Source organism: Plecotus auritus (genome assembly GCF_963455305.1).
Source record: "Plecotus auritus genome assembly, chromosome: 2".
NCBI lineage: Eukaryota > Metazoa > Chordata > Mammalia > Chiroptera > Vespertilionidae > Plecotus > Plecotus auritus.
In genome coordinates, this window is record NC_137771.1 from 167,470,831 (window position 1) to 167,492,391 (window position 21,561).

The following is a 21,561-nucleotide window of genomic DNA, read 5'->3' on the forward strand; positions in this document are numbered from 1 at the left end:
GTTTTAAGAAAATGGCCCCGTAATAGATTTTTTGACCAAAAGGAGTTACTTACCAATAAGAGTTTCTGTTGCTTTATCTTTAAAACATTTAAAAAGTTTTAAATTGTGGTAAGAGTCAATAAAATAACACAAATATTTCCATTTTAACCATTTTTAAGTGTATAGTTCAGTCGTGTTAATTATATTCCCAATAGAGACCCGGTGCACAAATTCATGCACAGGTGGGGTCCCTTGGGGTGGCCTGCGGGGTGGTCTGGTGCCACCCTCTCACCTGCTCCACAATCCCGCCTGTGGGGCGATTGATCGGGGCCAGGCCCCCCGCCTGGCTCCCTCAGCGCCTGGGAGTGGAGCGGTGGCCCCACCTCCCGCCCCCTGCCACCACCGCTGGTCGCTGTTTGTGGGGTGATCGGTGGGGCGATCGGGCCCCCACTTGTACCTGCCTTGGCCTGGCGCCACCCGCTCACCTGCTCCACCATCCCACTGCGGTCCCACTCTTTTCGGGGCCCATCAGGGCTGGCAGCGCCTCCACTGCCGCCCGCTGCCAACACAGTGTCGCCGATACCCACCATGTTCCGTGCCTCCCCCTGGTGGTCAGCACACATCATAGCAAGTGGTCAAACTCTCAGTTGAGGGGACAATTTGCATATTAGGCTTTTATTATATAGGATTGTTGTTCAACCAGTCTCCAGAGTTTTTTCATCCTGCAAAACTGAAACCCTATACCCATTAAACAACAATTAAATGAACATTAACAGAAACTCTGTACCCATTAAACAACAATTCCCCATTTCTGCCTCCCCCAGCCCCTGGCAACCACCATTCTAGTTTCTATTTCCATGAGTTTGATTATGATAGATAATTCATATAAGTGGATTCAACAGTATTTATTTTTTTGTGGTTGGCTTATTAAACTTAGCATAATGTCCTCAAGGTTCATCCATGCTGTAGAATGCATCAGAATCTTCTTTCAGGTTGGATTATATTCCATTGAATATATAATACCCTTTATTTATCCACTCATCTGTCAAATGGACACTTGGTTTGCTTGCTTCTCTTTCTGGGAGACGGGCCCAATCACTAAGGGTGACATCAGGAGATTAACCTGTCTTTTCCTAATAAGGTGCTTGGTAAAACTATCAGAAACAGGAAGACTGTCAGAGTTGGGGCTCAAATGGTAGGTGAAGAGCTTAGACCAAAATAGTTTGAATTCAGGAGTCTAGGCAGACTCATAAGATTAAGACACATAAACCAGAGCAGGAAAGTAAGGACAAGCCGTGGTAATCTAGGGATGCAATCTGCAAGGGTGTTTAAAACCAGATAGATCATTCTGAGGAAGAGAAATGCAGAAAGAGTCAACAAAGGAGTAAACTGTGAGTGAGAATCAAGCAGGGTCAGGGAGTGCAGAAAATGAGCAGAGGTCCCAGTGAGTGAGGGGTGGTAGCAGAAAGGCCCGGGCTAGCATAGATAGCTACAGCAAAGGTCTAGGATTCTGGCAGGAGAGGGCCACTGGAAAGGAAGGAACAGACTCTGAATAGGCACTGGCTGCTCCTCTTTAGCCTCTGCCTCAGGGTATGCTGACCTGATAAAGAGAGGGAGGAAGATGAACATGGATAAACCAGGCCCAGAACATTTATACTGGATGATTTTGGAGCTGACTCCCAATATCCCAAAGGGTGTGGCTTTGATCTCCAGGCTGGTATCAGTGTCACCAGGGGTTGGATTTGGTGAGGCTGCAGGGATATCTACATAATGGGGATGCTTGGGGTTCAGAAAATGTTAGTTACGGTCTGAAGGTTGTGGTGGGGGTCTGCTCTAAAATGAATTCATTTCTAGTTTAGAACACTTATTTTCTTGCGCCTGGAACCAAAGTATGCCCAGATTCTGGGACTGGGACTAAATTGATAACTGGGAGGCAGGGGTGGGCTGGGAACAGTTACAAAAATAAAAAGGGTATAGAGGTTAGAAGACAGTCAGCTCTTTGCAACCCAGGACACTGGTCCAATGTGAAATTTCTCAGGATAGGAAATAATGGTTCAGATGTTATATAAGCAATATTTCCAGCTTGCTTTTCTTTTTCTTTGTCTTCTTTTAAAGAGTTCATAATATATAGGTATAGATGTGCAGAAAAAATAGGTTTATAGATAATTACATTCACAGATAATTTGCCAGTTTTTCTGTGCTGAGGCATGTTTTCCAGCAAACAAAATGCATGAATAAATCTATCAGGGGCAGAAAGGCAGTGGGAGGCAGCTGCAGCCGCAGCATCCAGGAGTGACAATGATTAATTCCTACATCTGCTCGGTCAGATAGAAACAAAGGTCACTGTGCATAGATTAACATCCTGATCACCGCCTCCTCTCAAAACACACACACACACACACACACACACACACACACACACACACACACACACACAGAGAGAGAGAGAGAATAGTATCTTTCACCATTGATAACAGCAAAATTCAAAATGCTTAAAAATGTTTACTATCTGACACCTACCTCCCTCAAAGCAAGCTCTTTAGTGGAAGTGAGATGAAATAAGGCATAGAATAGGATAAAAAAAAAACAGTTAATGTCAGATTACTGTCTAATCTTGTTAGCATCCAAATTAAGTAAAATTCTGATGCTCAGCTACATTAATGAAAGCCAAGGGAACAGGAAATTTAAGAGTAAATCTTGATGCAGTAATTTGATCAAAGTAAGAAAGCTTATTAGGGTGAAACAGTTGAACACATGTGGGCATTTGATATTATGTAAAGAAGGTATTTGGAAGTTGATGCTGTCCTCATGTTCAACAGTCCCCTGAAGACATTGCCACTTCCTTTTCATGACTCCTATAACTGTAGATCCTTGACAGGTTGACCTTAAAAAGAAAGATTCTTGGCCTGGCCAGTGTGGCTCAGTGGTAGAGCATTGATCTATGAACCAGGAGGTCACGGTTTGATCCCCAGTCAGGGCATATGGCTGAGTTGTAGGCTTGGTCCCCAGTGTTGGCCATGCAGAAGGCAACCATTCAATGATTCTCTCTCATCACTGATGTTTCTATCTCTCCCTCTCTCTCCCTTCCTCTCTGATTTCATTAAAAATATATTAAAAGAAATAAAATTTTAAAAGAATCTTGGGCTAGAAAAGGTATTTTTGAGTGCACAAATTACAAATATTTAGCTCAGTGAATAATCACAAAGAAGGTATTGATGTAACTACCACCTGAGTCAAGAAAGAAAACATTACAACACCTCAGAATCTCCATTCTGAATTATCTTCCTTTCCTTCCTCCCCAAAGGTAAGCCACTATTTTGACTTTTAACACAATAGATTAGCTATGTTTGGTTTTGAACTTTATATAAGGAAAATCATAGAACATGCTTTTTGGTGGCTGGCTTTTTAATTTGACTTTTGTGAGAGTCTTCCATGTTTCTATATGTAACTGTAACTCGATCGTTTTCATTGCTGAATAGTATTCCATTGTAAGACTACACCATGATTTATTTATTCCTTCTACTACTGGAGGGCATTTGAGATTATTACAAACCAGTGGCCTGGTGCATGAATTCGTGCACATTGAAAGGAAATTAATTAGAAGAAATATTTTAATATCGCTATTCGCCTTTTCTCCATAATAGAAGTGTCAATCAAATTCATAATTTTTTTATTTTTGTTGTTTCACTTACTAATTTATTTTTATTTTTTAAATTTCTTTATTGATTAAGGTATTACATATGTATCTTTATCCCCCCATATCCCCCCATGCCTGCCTTCTTTTGCTCAGTATTATTTTTGTGAGTGTCATCCATATTGTTGACCATAGAATTGTAGACTATTTATTCTCATGGTTGTATAGTAGCCAATCATCGAATATACTGTGATTTGTTAAGATATTACTATTGATGGACAGTTAAGGAGTTTCCAGTGTGGGTCTATTATGAATAATGCTGTTATGGACATTCTAGTACATCTATTTTGGTGAATATATATATGCAATTTTGTGGGAATTTCTGATATGGCATATGCATATGTTTGGGTTTAGAAGGTTATGTTGGACAGTTTTCTAAACTGACTATAACAATACCAGAGGCCCGGTGCACAGATTTGTGCACTGGTGGGGTCCCTCGGCCTGGCCTGCAGGAATTGGGCAGAAACTGGCTCTCCAACATTGGCTGAGGGGTTCTGGATTGCGAGAGGGCACAGGCCAGGCCGAAGCACCACACCAGTGCATGATCAGGGCTGGGGAGGGACCACAGGAAGGCTCCAGGGCATGTCTGGCCCATCTCACCCAGACCCAATCAAGCTAACCTACCGGTCAGAGAGCCTGCCCCCTGGTGGTCAGTGCATGTCATAGTGCCTGGTCAAATGGTCAGACACTTAACATATTAGGCTTTTATTATATAGGATATACTCCTATAACAATGCATAAGAATTCCAAATGTTCCCCATCCTTTCCAACACTTGGTTTTGTCTACTTTTTTAAAAATTGTAGATATTCACATGAGAATGCAGTGTTCTCTCATTGTGGCTTTACTTTGCATTTCCCAGATGACTAATGAAGTTGAGCACTTTTCCATTTGTTTATTGGCTACCTGGACATATTCTTTTGTGAAGTAGCTGTTCTTATCTTCTGTCCATTTAAAAAATGTGTTCTCTGTTTTTCTTATCAATTTATAGTTCTTTATTCTGGATAAAAATCCTTTGATAATACATGCATTGTGAATATATTTTCCCATTCCATGGCTTGCTTTAGTGGTATCTTTTAGTGAACAAAAAGATGTTCTCAGTATTATCGAGAACAATTTAACAATCTTTTCTTTTATGAATAATAGTTTTGTGTCCTATTTAAGACATTTTTTCCTGTCCCAAGTTCATGAATATATTTTCCTATATTACCTTCTTGAAGCTTTATTGTTTGACTTTTGCCTTTAGATCTACAGTCTACTTGTGGATGATTTTGTTAGGTAAGATTCCAGTTACATTCTTCCCCCATAAATAGTCAACTGACCCAGCAACATTTATTAAAAAGTGTCCAAACATGCTTGGCTCTGTTTCTGGATTCTCTCTATATTCTGTTCCATTGGTATATTTTTTTGGATGTGAAATTAAGTTTATTACCCACATAGTAAATAGCAAAAGGATTCACCAAGAAGCAGGACTTAAATTTTGTCTAGAGTGAAACATAGTAAGGAAGGGGTTGGCAATTTGGGATTTTTATTGTGGTTTAAGGATAGAGCCTGGATAGGCCTTTTTGTCACCCAGGCTTGCATTCCATTGGTCTATTTATCCATCCCTTGCACCAATTGTATACTTAGCATATCTTAATTCCTAGCTTTATAATGAATCTTAATATTCAAAAGAGGAAACCCCTTCATCTTGTCCATTTTTCCAGGCTATTTTTGGCCCTTTGACTTTCCATATAAATTTGAGAATCAGCTTGTTGAATTTACCAGAAAATAAATGTTGGAACTTTTATTACAATTACATTGAATCCATACATCAATCTGGAGAGAAATTATATCTTTAAAATATTGAGTCTTTTAATGTATAAATATATCATTGATTTGTTTAGAACTTATTTAATCTCTCTCAAAAATGTTTTATGATTTTCTATGTATAGATACTGCATATTTTTTCCCTACTGTATTAGTCAGGGCTCAATCACAGAAATGGAACCAGTAGGAGATATATGAATTTGTCACAGGCAATCAGCAATAACCATCAAACCAAAAATTATATAGAAGATCCCATATATCTTTGTATGGCACAATATGAGTACAAACTTTCCCGTAGCCAACAAGATCAGAACTGCTTTCCTTTCTTCCTGGTCACCTTCCCTTTAGCTCCAAATACCCAAACCACAAAGCAGACAAACCTGAAACAATCCATATGAAAGGAACACAGAGCCATTCCCTGGAGCAAGGCATATTTTTTTGAAAAGCTATTTTTAAAAAACAGAATGTATTTTTTGGGGGAGGACTTGCTCATGTTTTTCCACCCCGATGATACATTTGAAGCTCCAAGGAACCCTTAAAATCACATTTTTATATAGTCTCCTGAGCACTGTAGGGGTTTAGCTCAGGAAGTATTTACAGTTGATATTGAAAAACCTCATTCAGGTGATACTATAAGACTTAAAGGAATGGAAAGAATGAAGATGAGGATGAGTCTAGTCTTTCTCAAAAGTGTGGAGATCTTTAGGCCTTTTATTATAATAGAAAATAATGTGAAACCTGGGTAGTCAGAGAGATCTCAGAAGGCTACAACAATAACATGCTTGAGAATCATACAGTGTGTTGGATTTCCTGAAGGCAGAGAGAACAAATATAGCAGGGTACATGAAGTAAGTAAGTCAACTCTGATGTATCTGCCAGAGACCTGCATAAGGACCTATCTAGGAAGTTGCGATAAAGGGAGAAGGCCACAGGGATGGACACATTTCAGCCATTTACCAACATCTGGTTCTTTGGCTTCCCCTCCAGCCCATGGTGCAGACAGAGGTGGCAGGTGCCTGTATGCAGTTCCCAGTGTTGGGAGAGACAATCTGCCATGTACCCTAAGTGGCTTTTAGTATTGTATCTAAGAAATCTTTGTTTATTCCAAGGTCACAACATTTTTCTCTTAAGTTTTCTTTGGGAAAAATTTAGTACTAGGTTTTACAGTTAGGTCTATGGTTTATTTTGAGTTAATTTCAGAATATGGTGAAAGATGTAGATCAAAGTTCATTTTTTCAAGTCACCTGAGGGTTAAGCTATTTTAGTTTTTTTCTTTCTAAAATAGGTGCCTTCTACTTATCTTATCTTCTTACACTGGCTAAAATCTCCAATGCTGAATAAAAGTGGTGAGAGCAAACATCTTGTTTTCTTTCTGATCTTAAAGGGAAAATAATTAGTCTTTTACCATTAAAAATGGTGTTAGTTAAAGGTTTTTCATAGATGTACTTTCAGAAGTTGAGAAAGTTCTCTTCTATGCCTAGTTTGTTGATATTTTATCAGGAATGGATGTTGATTCATGTCAAATGCTTTTTCTCTATTCAGATAATCCTATGGTGGTTTTTTTTTAAGTTGGTAAATATGGTGAATTATATTGGTTGAGCTTTGAATGTCAAACCAACCTTGCATTCCTTTGTCATGGAGCATTATCCTTTTGATATTTGGCAGGACTCAATTTGTTAAAATTTGGTTTAGAATTTTGAATTTATGTTAGTGAGGGATATTAGTTTATAGGTTTTTTGTTGATGTTAGGTTTTCATGTTAGGGTAATGCTGTCCTCATATAATGAGTTAGGAAATGCTCCATTATTTTCAGTATTTTTAGAAGACTTTGAGTAAAACTGCAACAATACAGGTAGATTAACCGGGTGCCTCTGGTGCATTCTCACAGGAATGCAGTCAACCGGCCAGCTATGGCTGCAGTTTTTCAAGGCTTGACTGGGGGGGAAATCTGCTTCTAGGCTCATTCACTTCTAGGCCTCAGAAGACTGACATGGCTGTTAGGAAGCCTCAGGTCCTTGCTAACTGCAGACTGGAAACATCAGTTCCTTGCTATGTGGGTCTCTCCATAGGGCAGCTCACAACGTGGCAGGTGGCTTCCCTCAGAGTGAATGACTCAAAGAGTGAGATCCAAGATGAAAGATATAGTCCTTTTGTAACCTTGTCCCCAAAGTGACATCTCATTGATATCCAAGTCAATAAGTTCAGGTCATACTCAAGGGAAGAGGATTTCACAAGAATATAACTATCAGCAGGTAGAAATCATTGAAGAACATATTAGAGACTGCCTACCATAGTTGTTCTTAACATTTCCTTACTCTCCTTCTAATACCTGTAGAATCTTAGGTGCTATCACTTATCCATTCCTTATTTGGGTAATTATATCTTCTCTCTTTTTCTCTTGATCACTTGAACTAGAGGTTGGTCAACTTTATCAATCTTCATAAAGAACTTTGGTTTCACTATTTTCCCCTGTTGTTTTCTGTTTTTATTTGATCAACTTCTATTCTGATCTTTATTATTTTCTTTCTTTTGTTTACTTTGGGGACTATGCTTTTTTTCTTGCTTTTTAAAGCAGAGTTTTCCTCTTTTCTGCCACCAACTACTGCTTTAATGGCATTCAACAAATTCTGATACTTTATATTTTCATTTTCATTCAGTTGAAAATGCTTTATCATTTCTCTTTTGATTTCTTCCTTGGCCATGAATTATTTTAAAGTGTTCTATTAGGTTTCCAAATATCTCAGGATTTTCCAAAGATCTTTCTGTAATTGATTTCTAATTTAATTCCAATGTCGTCAGAGAACATATTCTATATGACTTGAATCCTTTTATATTTAATGAGACTTTTTCCATGTCCCAGAATATGATCTACCTTAGTAAACATTCCATGTATACTTGAAAAGAATGTATCTTCTACAGATGTTGGGTATAGGATTATATAAATGTCAATTAGGTCATGTTGGTTGATAGTGTTATTCTATATCTTTACTGATTTTTCTCTTGTAGACTATATTTTTTAAATTTTATAAAAAAATGCAATATCTGCAACTGAACTCAAACATTGTTGTGTTTTTTTATTTTATTACAATATTTTCCTTTCCTCTGGCACATACATGCGTGCACGTATACACATACAATCACAAATTTAGAGACCACAGAACTGGAATGAAATGAAGCATCTAATTGTGATACTGCACCTTTGAATAAATGTTATTATTTAAGAAAGCACTTTTGAAACTGGGTTATCTTATCTTCCCTTATCTAACCTTGTAAGCCACTTAATTGCAAAATGTGTTTTTATTCACGTAGCCTCTTACTACTTTTTATTTATTTTTTATGGTTTCTTTTTTTTTTCTTTATTGATTAAGGTATTTTATTTTTCATGCCAAGTCATGCTCCCACTGCAAGCAAGACAGGCAGCAAACACAGTTGTTCTACTACAACAGTGTTTCTATTTTAACCAGATATATAAATGATTTTAAAACCTTGTATTCTACAACTGTATATAAAAATAATGTGTTTGGGGGGGGGAATAGTATGGCCATAACACTTGAAACATATTTTATTTTGTAACCAGAATGCTAATAAAAATAATAATTATTCTATTAAAATACTAGCACTCAATAAATTTCCACTATTATTTGTACCCAGGATCATAGCTGATTTTTGTAGCTTAAATCCTCGAGGGTATTTGGCTCCCATAAATGACATTATCATCCAAATTTGCTCTGGATCTGTGATTTCTTCAACAATCAATTCTTTTTAAACACAAGGGAAATGTGTTTTCTGCTTCTTCATCTATTGCTATAGCTTCACCGAATAGCTTCATGTTGTAGGAAGGACACCCAATTCTTAAAGCCAGTAAACCAGCCTAATATTATTATATGGGAAAGCAGTATCCTAGTATTCTTAACTTAAGGCTTCCTTCTTTAACTGTAGAAAGCTTGCTCCTGAATTCCTTAAACCATTTATTTTTCTGGGGGAAAATTACGTAAGAACCAATAATATTATTTTCTTATTTGCCAATCAGGTATTAATTTGCATTATAAAAATGTGTTACAGCTAAAAAGACTAGTTCATAGTTCTCTAACCTTGAAATGTGTGACTTTCTTAGTCATTTTCTTGGCAGCAGCCACAACATGTTTACTAAGCACCTATTGTATTCCAGAGTCTGTTCTAAGTGTTGGAGACAGTAGTGAGCATGAAAGACAAGGTCCCGGTGTTTACAGTCTTTATATTCTGGTGGGGATACAGACAACAAAAAGGTAAATCAATAAGTATGGTCATATCAGAGAGTTATACTTACTATGAAGTAAATAAAACAGTGATGGGCTATGGAATGAGATGAGGACTGGGTAGCCATTGGGTAAAGAGGTTACTTTAGATAAGATAGTCAGGGAAGACTTCTCTGAAGATGTGAAATTTGAGCCAAGACCTACATGATGAGAAGTAACTAGTCATGGAAAGATATGGAGAAGAGTGTTAGGTAGTGGGAATAGTAGGGGGCTGTAAGTCAAAGGCCTTGAGATGGGAGTAGGTTTAGTGTATTTGAGGAACAGAATGAAAGTGTCTGGAGCAGCGGTAGGGGTATACTCAGGACAGAGTACCACATATCACTGCCATGTTGAGGTTGGCCCCGCAGACCAAGTCACTGCTACTTAATAATTCCATGTCCTCCATGCCTCCAGTGGCCAATGGCACCCCAAAATTCCCGCTAGACAAATTCTACTGACTGATCCTCCTCTGAGTGCCAAACCAGATAATGGAGCATGATACACTTGATCACCACCAAGTTTAAGGCTGGAGTGGGACAAACAAGTTTGGCTTTTCTGAGGGAGTTGTTGAAATCTGATGTGGGCTCCATCCAGGAAAAAAACAAAAACAAAACAACAACAAAAAAAACACAGCTGTGTGGCAGGAAGAGAGGACTGGAGGCCGCCTGGGACAGCTGGGGCAGGATGAGGGTGCAGGGTGCTGGAGGGGAAGGGATAGAGGGATTGGTCCCTGAGGAAAGGATCGAACAGCAGTGAAGACAAGATTCTGCAAGTCCCTTCAGAAGACAGTCATCGTTTTTTCCTTTTGTCAGCCCTAGGAGCCATAGATACTTACCCTAATGAGCCAGTGATCTTCCAACCAGTCAGAATTATCTAGCAGAAAAACCAGGTATTTTTGCAGAAACCTTAACCCAACCAGATTGGTTCCAATTGTGCTGCCATAAACTTAGTATTGCTTCAGAAGATTTCTCTACATGATCTCCATTTTAATATAAACACCTCATCTTCTTAGAAGAGTTGCGACCTTCTTTATGAGGAGAGAATCTCCATGCTCTTTGGGGGAGGGGGGTTATTCTTGTATTAGGTAGCACAACACTGGGCTAAAGCTTTCTCCTCCAGAAGGAATTCTACCCCAAGGCCAGGACCATTTGGGGCGGGGGGGGGGGGGGGGGTTGGGGAGGGAGGGGGAGTTCTTACATAGCTTAATGCCACAGAAGGAGACAATATCTACTGATACCAGCTGGCAGTTTATAGTACCAAAAAGATACTAACATTCTGGGTTTCATGATCCAGGCAGTGGGAGGTGAGAAACTAGGCATGGGTTGCTTACCTGTTCTTTCTGCAACGAATTGTGAAGCCAAGAAAGAAGACTATCAGAAGAAGTCCACAGCTGAGAAAAGTCCAAACAATACCCACGAGGGCAGGAGACAATGAAGAAATGGTCTTACTGTCGGGGGAAGAGGTCTGAGAACAGAATAAAGAGAAGCTTTCAGGAATGAGGCTCTTCTGTAGATCAAACATGAACTACCCCATAAACCAAAGCCTGGAAATACAGGTCCTTCATTAACATTTCCTCCTCCTCCTCCACCCCCTCCCCGCAACACATGTATTTCTGAGCAGCCCTGACACCCCAGGGCTGCTTACTTACAATTGTTGTCTTGCAGAGATCATGAATGGGTCTCCGATCCAGCTCCTGGCCAGGTAAACTGTCACACAAGTCAGAGCAGTTTATTTCAGGCTCCATGTCATCATATGCCCCTCTTGGTGTGTGCGTATTCAGTCTTGACTACCCGCTGGTAGGGTACCAGCAGATCTTTGTCTAAAACATAAGAGCATCTCAAATCTTGTCTTCAGAGGTGCCATTTTGGGGCTGGCTCCTGGCTCAAAATCTGGGATGGACAACTCATTCAGGTGGAAGCGAAGGGTTATTTCACTAAGCTTCTTCATCAGCCACCCTCCAGGCTCTCTGGGTGCCCTGTTGCCAGTGCATACCATGTGAGTCAGGAGTGGGCATCTTAGTAACCACAAAGTGATGATTCTGGCTTGCCACCAGATGGCAGTCACTGCTCCAAGTACTCTCTCTCACACAGGTCCCGAAGGAAAGCAATCAAACCTGTTAACAAATAAATTATACATTTATGTATATGTAAATGGTCTATTAGAGGTTTAAAATATTTTATATATTTTAACTAGATAGTTATATTTTTATTATACACAGTTATATACTTTATTATATATAACAAAGGTTTAAAATAGTATACTTAAAATATATTGTAAACCTCTTTAATAAGCAATCATTTAAAACAAAGACAAAGCACATCTGACAATTAGATATAAAGCTTTAGAGATATAAAGCCCTACAGTCTTTCTTCAGATCCTTTTATGGCCCTGCACTGTAAAAACTTTAGTTCAGAGATGTGAAGCACATCTTCCTTTTTTCCCTACTGAGAAATCCTCTGCCCTTCCAAGATCTTTCCACGCAACTCATGGCTTAAGTTCTGTCTGATCCTGGGGGATGGGGGGCTATGGTGCCCCTGCTGTCTGCATGCAATGTCTGCCGGTCACTCTGGCTACTCTTCTCTGGGGGGATGGAGGGACTTTCTATGTCCACTCAGCTGGGGACACAGGAGGATATATGAGCCCTTTGCCAATAGTTTTCTGCTTGTTTTTAAATTGTTAGACTACTAGAAGAAGTGGGATAGGCTACTTGGATAATAAGGGGAGAAACTGAGGACTTTAGGAATGTCCTCAGAGTGAGCAACTGGACAGAGGATGGTGTTACTTCCCTCAGAAGATGCTCACAATGTGAATACGGTGATAAAGAGAAGCTCTACCTTGCAGAACAAAAGTAGAAATACAGAATGACTCAGTTTAGCCCCAGCAGAAAAGGTATGTAGGTCCCTTTAAAGCAATCTATCACTTAATAGAGAAAACAGATTTGAAATTTTACCAGTGGAAATTTATAAGAGGATATCACTTCTGTTTTTAAAACAGCTTAGCACAACTTTCTTTTATTGTGGAGAAAAATTGGAAGAGGAAAAAAATATCAATTATTATTTCAATTGCCACAGAACATAGAATTTCTGTTTAAGCCATAACAATAGTGACAGGTGTAGAATGCCATCTTTGGATTCTGCGTGCTTAAGCATGAACAATATAGCACCAGGTGCTGCCTACTCATTGGCCTCTCCTATGGCCCTGAATTATTTACCAGGTTCATTATAATGAAATCCCAAGAGAACTAAAAGCCACTATCTCCTGTCAAGACATTTAAATTCTTGTGCAGTCCAGTCAGATTACTGAATGCAAAATTAATAAGTAAATATAAAAAAATTACTATTTACATCCTAATCTAATTGATATTGTTGAAAAGACCTTTTGTTCTTTTTCTTCTATTTAAAGTTAGACATCTCCTATTGTGCCTTATAGCATAAGAGTAATATTGTAAGCTTTATTACTTGATGTACTACATGTACATCATGATGGATTTGAAGGTATATTTTTCCTATATTTCCCTTTTTAAATTTTTAAAATGTTTTTTATTGATTTCAGAGAGAGGAAGGGAGGTGGAAAGAGAGATAGAAACAACAATGATAAAAGAGAATCATTGATTGGCTGCCTCCTGCACGCCCCCTACTGGGGATTGAGCCTGCAACCCGGGTGCATGCCCTGACCAGGAATCGAACCATGACCTCCTGGTTCATGGGTTGATGCTCAACCACTGAGCAGCACTGGCTGGACTTCCCTTTTAATCATACTGGCAAATAAATACACTTATATTTGAACCATTATCAAGTCCATGTTTATGTATCCTTAAATCAGATTGAAGTATATATCAGTGTGTGTGTGTAGAACTTCATTTTGTCCTCACTGCAACAGTGTCATGCCAGGTAAACAACATCAATCCCTTGTTTTCAAATAAAGAAACGTAAGAGCAGAGAAGTGAGGAAACTTGCTCCAAATCTGTAAAGGCTGGACTTGAATCCAGGAGTTTACAATCCAAACCGATGTCCTCCTGGCACACACCCTTCAGTGGGCAGACACTCTGGACTGACTTCTCCTGAGAAGACATCAAATGGTCTGGTGGGTGTTTTCATGTTTAGTTCACAACTATGGGTTCCCTGCAGTGTGGCACACAATAGTCTGTCTAAACCAGTATTTCTCAACTGGAGTGACTTTTTATCCCCAGAGAACATCTGGCAATGTCTGGAGATATTGTGGTTGTCAAAACTGAGAGGAGCCCTGGCCACTGTGTTAAGTGGTTAGAGCGTTGGCCTGTGCACTGAAGGGTCTGAGGTTTGATTCCCCATCAAGGGCACATCCCTATGTTGCAGGGTCATTCCCTGGCCCGTGTCAGGGTGTGTGTGGGAGGCAACCAATCTGTCTCTCTCATATCAATGTTTCTCTCCCCCGCCCCTCACCTTCCTCTCTCTCTAAAAAAAAAAATAATAATAATAATAATAAAAAATCATTGGCAAAAAATATCCTCGGGTGAGGATTAACAAAACAAAAAAACAACACACAAATTGAGAGGAGGGTGCTTCTGACATCTAGTAGGTAGAGGCCAGGGATACTGCTGAATATCCTTCAATTAACAGGATGGTCCAAAGAACAAAGAATTCTCAGGCCCCGAATGTCAATAATACTAAGGTTGAGAAACCCTGATCAGCACTGGATCCTAGAGAGCTGACAATTTTAAGCCCAAATCATCCTTGGGAGATTCTATGAATACGATGGGGTTGTCCATCTAGACATAAATTCCCTAGGGCTGTGATCGGCAAACTGCGGCTCGCGAGCCACATGTGGCTCTTTGGCCCCTCGAGTGTGGCTCTTCCACAAAATACCATGGCCTGGGCGAGTCTATTTTGAAGAAGTGGCGTTAGAAGAAGTTTAAGTTTAAAAAATTTGGCTCTCAAAAGAAATTTCAATCATTGTACTGTTGATATTTGGCTCTGTTGACTAATGAGTTTGCCGACCACTGCCCTAGGGGATAAGTTTCTGAGTACATTGCAAAGGCCCCCTTGGACAGACTGAACTCACTGGCATGGGACTTTGCATGCCAGGTTCCCCTCCAGTCCATGGATATCCAGTGTAGAGACATTACATATCATGATCCTGGGCTCCCCCATGGGTAGGCAATCAACTTCAATGTTAGCACACATTCACAGAGATTCACACATGAGGAGCTGGTGAAACAGTGAATGGTTCAGTAATGAGAAGAGAGAGTTGGATGATTCAAAAAAAGAAGAAAATCAATCTTTAAGAATTAAAAATAAATTTAAAAAATGAACCAAACTATATCAAGTTGATGGTATAACCACATAGAGAAAAATTATTTTTAGTAACAATAACTTGATTATGTATCCTAAGGACAAAAAATACCCACAAAGAAATCTTAAACTGCATTAAGTGGGTACTGTTCCTAATTTATATATATGAATACACACATATAAGTATCTACTAGACAAAGCAAATAAGTAATTATATTTATGTCATTGGGAACTAAGATTTTCAAAGTCAGAGAAAAGAGATACACACATAAAATAAAAAAAGTTAAAAAAAAAAAAGCTCAACCTTTAATATCAGTGGGGAATAGCAGTATGAACTCAGAATTTAAAAAAAAAAACACAACATTCATATTTCCCAGTCTGTTAGCTGTGGCTTGGAAATAATTATAACCCAGTAACAATAAAGATGTTCAGATCATGGTCTTTAAAGCCACTTTTCACTAAAATAAATCTGCTTTCTTTAGCAAAATGGACAATTTATGGAGCTGGAAATAAACAACATGAACCTGGGACATCTTGTCATATCCTATATAATAAAGAGGTAATATGCAAATTGACTGTCACACCCTCACAGACAAGATGGCTGCCCCTGTGTCATCACAAGATGGCCACCACAAGATGACCAGCAGGGGAGGGCAGTTGGGGGCGACCAGGCCGGCAGGGGAGGACAGTTAGGGGCAACCAGGCCGGCAGGGAAGGACAGTTGGGGGCAACTGGGCCGGCAGGGGAGGGCAGTTAGGGGTGACCAGGCTAGCAGGGGAGGGCAGTTGCGGATGATCGGGCCGGCAGGGGAGGGTAGTGGGGGATGATTGGGCTGACAGGGGAGGGCAGTGGGGGCGATCGGGCCAGCAGGGGAGGGCAGTTGGGGGTAATCAGGCTGGCAGGGGAGCAGTTAGGCGTTGATCAGGCTGGCAGAGGAGTGGTTAGGGGGTGATCAGGCTGGCAGGCAGAAGCGGTTAGGGGCAATCAGGCAGGCAGGCAGCAAGTGGTTAGGAGCCAGCAGTCCTGGATTGTGAGAGGGATGTCCGACTGCAGGTTTAGGCCCGATCCCTCGGGCCTAAACCTGCAGTCAGACATCCCCTGAGGGGTCCCAGATTGGAGAGGGTGCAGGCTGGGCTGAAGGACACCCCCCCATGCACGAATTTTGTGCACCGGGCCTCTAGTGAGAAAATAAAAGAGTATCAGAGCAAAGTCATGTCAAAATGATACAGGTGTCAACTGCCTCTCACCAGCTAATGACAGGATAATTTCAGCATCAAAACTAATAATAACTGTAGTACACTAGAACATACATGGCACATAGTAGGCACTCAATAAATGCTTATTGAATGAAAGAGTGAATTTAGCATTGTAGGTATTAATAGGCTATTATTGAGGGTGTGATCTACAACACTGACTTAGTGGCTTCTCCAGGAGGACACATGGTATAACTTCTCTTCCTCTCAAATATCAGGAAAAGTTAGCTTTTTTCTGGAACATTTTTATCTCATGCATACTATGTTTCTCCCTTTTCTCTTCCTTTCTTTCTTTCTTTCTTTCTTTCTTTCTTTCTTTCTTTCTTCCTTTCTTTTTTTCTTTCTTTCTTTCTTTCTTTCGCTTGCTGGGAAGATCTCCTTATGTCTTTGTCTTCCCACTACATATTTTATATTAAAAGCAGAAGGAAGGAGTACAGTTGGAATAATAGGGATGTTTCCACCCAATGTGAGCAAAAAGATACATTATTTGAAGTCCCACAACCTCAGGTTACCCAGTAAGAAAGATAAGACTGAGCCATAGGCAAATGCATAAAAAAAAATGTATCTATTCAAACCACCACCAACAACAACATCGTACTAGATGTTCACTAAGGTTCCTTCTGGCACCAATATTGTCTGAGGTAATAGTTCTCTGCTAACTATACTAATGTAGGCAGCAGATACATGGATAATTATAAACAACAGGGAATCTGAAATGCATTTTTAATTACCTTTGAATGCATTGTGTTATGTTCTGGTAGCAGATTTACAAACATCCTGAATATGGGTCACTTATACTAATAGTAAATTCACTTCTATTCTCTGTGCATACACCGCTTTTCATGGGGGCAGCAAGCAGGTGCAAGCAGGTGCAAGCAGGGCAGAGGGGATTCAGTCTCCCTAAGACCATCTGCCTCAAAGATCCTCAGTCCAGAAGATGGGCCACAGTAGTAAATACTTTCTAAGAGAGCATGGGCATGAGAGTAGGGCGGGAAAATATTGCATATCTAGGAAGAGCTAGTTCAGCCAGGCAAAGAAGGTGAAGTTACAGATATGGTAGAGTTGGAAGAAACCTCAGATATTATGAAGTCTAATCTCTTCATTTTATGGATCAGAAAATACTCCCACAGAGGTTGAGAGGCTCAGGATCACACAGTGAGTGTAGGAATAAAACCTGGGTCTTCCAAGTTCAGTGTTTTTTCTATAATACTTTAAAAGACCTTTAAAGGAAATTATGGTTGGTCTTTCACACATTTGGGACAGGTGGGGCAGAGGCCTGGGCTTGGGAAAGCAGGCAGGGTCATAAGGGTAACAGCTTAGAGCTTGGTTAGTAGTCTGTGGAGGAGGTCCCAGGGAGACAAGAAACACAGTGGAAGGGGAAAGAATATTCTCTTGGGAGAGTTTAAGCTTTGGAACTTGTACATTTTCTTCCTAACAATGTAAAGTAGACTGAATTTATCTGTTTCTCAGAACTTCAGATTTGCCTTATAAAAGAGGGGGAGATGATAAAAGTTTCCTTCTAAAACCTTTGAAGTGCCTCCAATTGAGGTCTCTGCACACTTTCAAGGTTTCTGAATAACCATCCCAAGGACCCTGGAACAGGGCCCCCTCAGGGATTCTTGATTCACCAAAGGGAAGAGCAGGGGAGGAAAGGTGGCTGCTCTAAACACATCCTTCACGAACTTTAGAAGCAGAATGGAGTCATTGTTGTCCCTTGGCAGGGGTGGGAGGTGAGTGGGGTGGGGGGAAGGAGAGTAGACTTCATGCACTCCCTTAGGCTTTGAGATCGTTGAGTTTTGTATGAATTCTTGAACTATACCACCATTCTTTCCTAATCCCCGTGTTCCAAAGCCTCTCTCCTCCTACGCTTTCCAGCATACTGTTAGTGATCTTCCCACAATCTGGGGAACATTTTACTCAACATTATACAAGGCTGTACACAACCTCTTAGCTTCATATTGTAGCTTTTCTTCTACTAAACCTGACTTCTTCCTTTGCTATAAGTGTTTAAACTTTTCTGGTTGCTTGGTAGAATTATACTGAATCAGATTGGCTACTGGATTGGGTCCCCCATGGAATCTGAGAAGCAGTGTAAATAATAAGTTTAACCATGAACAGTAGTCAACTGAATACAGAGCCCATCCTGAATACAGGGCTAATTCAGCCTTCCATCCCCATTCTTGGAATTTGGCTTCACCTCTCATATCCTAGAACCATCGGGTGTAAAGAGCGGCACTGAAAGGGACAAAGCTGAGGCTGAATGTAAATCTCAGAGACTTAATTTTCTGTGGCTTTGGTTAGTTACTTAACTTCTCCATTTCTTAGGTGTCTCCTCAATGAAGTCAAGATAATACTGCCCACATCTCATAGGTTTTGTTGGTGATTAAATCATAGTATGTATAGGATGTATGCAAATGTAATCTATACATACTAGATCATTAATAAGTATCAGCTTCTTTCATTTCTGTGCTATAGAAGGGTCATCTGTACAGGAGACTTGGGGCACATAACTGAGATTATCCATCTTGTTTCCTTAAATTTCCTAACAGAATCTCAAGTTCTGAGTCATTAATGTATCTTTTAACATGAAGAACAATGTTCTCTATACTATATTCAAAATCAGATTTTCTAAGAATAATGAATTATAAATCCCCAATGGTAGAGACCATGTTCATTAATTCAATAAATATTGATTGATCAACTATTACGTGCCAATCACTATGCTAAGAGCTAGGGATGCAGCAGGGAACAAGTCAACATGGCGTTGCCTAGTACCTAGCACAATGCCTGACACGAAGTAGGTGATCAATACCTATTTGTTGAAGTGGACTCAGAGACATTTAGAAGACATATAGAATAGGAGTCCTAGACTCCTAGGAATGATCCTCAAGATTGTCTAATACTCTTATCACTCAGGAGAAACTGGAGGTTTAATCCATGAAGTAGGGCTGGATCATCTTCCTCTGATAAACCGAGAGCATCTCCTGCTTTCTGAGCCCTACACTGATGTGTTTTGCTGACTCTCAGGTGTAAGTTCACACAACCACACAAACTGGGCTGTCTACTTCCTTATAGACGGATCCTAGAGATCTGTTAGTATTCTACATTGTTGCTAGGGATTGGAGTTGGGAATTTAAAAACAAAACAAAACAGCAACATACCAAAACCCTTACCAACTTCCCAGAGTTGCATTGTTACCTAAAAGCACTTAGGTACTACTATTATTCAAATTGATTTCCATAAAAACCAGTCACAAATGTCAATTAATGCTCATTAATATGCAATAAAATTCTAATTTGAAAACTATTAAGAGCCAAGAATAATTCCACTTGGCTGCCCTTCTTTGATGAGAACTGCTGTGAAGAGCTCTATGCTGTTATTCCGTGAAACAGTAAGGTGTCACGACAAATCAAGCTCCAGGCACTAGAAGGACCAGAGAGAATGATCATTTGAAGGTTTGAGAGGCTGGTTTGGACAGCTCAAGTTCTATGCTGCTACAGCTGAGACCTCTGTCCTGTAGGGTACTCAGAACACAGGCTGAGTGAATTCATTAACATCTCTCTTACAAACAGATCCATGATGATACTGAGAAATCTTTTAAAGGACATTTGTGAGAGTGCCACACCACTGGGAAAAGGTAAATAAAACTTAGTTCCTGAGGGTCAGTCTGTTCAGGAGACTGAATGCTCTACTCTTCAAAGGAAGCAGAGATCCAAGGCCCTTGGAATTATGGGGGCTCCTGGTCAGAATTTTTAAAAGTGAACTTACATGCTGTGTCTCTAAATTCTAATTTTAGTTGGACATAGGATTTCTCTAAACTGTTGCTCACCGTTGCTGTGCAACCCAAGACACTTGTGTGAGAGCAATTCAGGCTCTTTGAAGATAAAGATGAAAAAATATCAGCTATCAATATTGTCCTTACCAAACTGTCCTAAACTTGCTCTGGAAGCAACGGGTAGAGAATAGGCTTTTCTAAGTATAGTTTAACACAGTGGCTATCAAACTTTATTGCACATCAGAATCACTTCCAGAGTTCTGATTCAGTAGGGCCTGAGAATTTGCATTTCTAGTAAGTCCCTAGGTGATGCTGCAGCTGCTGATCTAGGAATCATACCATGAGCACCCCAGTCCAGCTAAATGAAATATAGGGCTTTCATCAAAGTTTAAGCCACACAAACCATTGGAATACTACTTTTTATTCCAAGCTGCTGTGATGAGGCTCATGCACATGCTTATAGGCCAGATCATTTGAATTATTCATTAGAAATTAATTTCAGAGAAATACTCTTGAGAAATTGGACACTTAAGAACATCACCCAATTTTTTTCCACTCTTGAAACCATGATGCGTAAGTATTGTTTTTTGGACATGAGATACTGATGGAAGTTATAGATCCTATCCTGAATAACATATATACATATGTAATATTTGACATACAAAAACAAGAGGGGGGAATCACAGGCTACCCATCAACACCTCCCTATAAATCCAATCCCAAGGGAAGAGGTTCATTTCAAACCACAACTCAGCTTAAACCAGGGATTTAAATATTTTTTAATTAAGTTTTTCTCTTAAATCAAATATTTCTTCATGGCTACCCACTAATAAATAATGGTAAAGATGGTAAGATGATAAACACTATGACCAACTCTGTCACCAATTAAATCACTTTAATAATCATTTTGGCAGAGAGATCCAAGATGGTGGCAGAATAGGTGGAAATTACACTCACTTCCTCCCACCAAACTGCAATTACAACTAAAATATAGAACAATCAACCTGAATAACCAACTGAAGACTTGGATATAAATCTTATAAGCAAGGATTTACAGAAGAAGCCACACGGAGACTGGTGGGAGAAGTGCATACGCAAAAAGTTTTGGTCCTGCTCTCACAGGTGGAGGCTGAAAATCCAGAAGGCTGCAAAGATTCCCCCTGAGGAATGAAGGGTCTCAACCCCACATAGGGCTCCGGAACTGGGAAGAGGCACCCAAATATCTGGCTGTGAAAATCAGCCCTGGATTCTGTCTGCCAGGGAGAAGTGGGAGTCTCGACCCAGGTACTCTCTGTCTTTTTTTTTTTTTTTTTTTGTATTTGACCCAAACTCATTTTTTTAAATAAATCTTTATTGTTCAGATTATTACAGGTGTTCCTCTTTTTTCCCCCAATAGCTCCACTCCACCTGATTCCCCACCCCACCCCATGCCCTTACCCCCCACCACTGTCTTCATCCATAGGTGTAAGATTTTTGTCCAATCTCTTCCCGCACCCCTCACACCCCCTTC

At 39.9% G+C, this 21,561-nt stretch overlaps 1 protein-coding gene across 2 annotated transcripts in view; it reads right to left on the reverse strand.

Moving 5' to 3' along the window:
* Positions 1–11,497, reverse strand: part of GPR156 (G protein-coupled receptor 156) — a gene marked incomplete at its 5' end in the record, with an annotated part of 59,407 nt that extends 47,910 nt beyond the window's left edge. For both annotated transcript variants that reach the window (XM_080654395.1, XM_080654394.1), the window contains 2 exons: positions 11,084–11,217; positions 11,402–11,497. In XM_080654395.1, coding sequence (XP_080510521.1) covers positions 11,084–11,217; positions 11,402–11,497 — 230 coding nt within the window. The remainder of the gene's footprint in view (positions 1–11,083; positions 11,218–11,401) is intronic.
* Between the last annotated feature and the right edge of the window lie 10,064 nt (positions 11,498–21,561).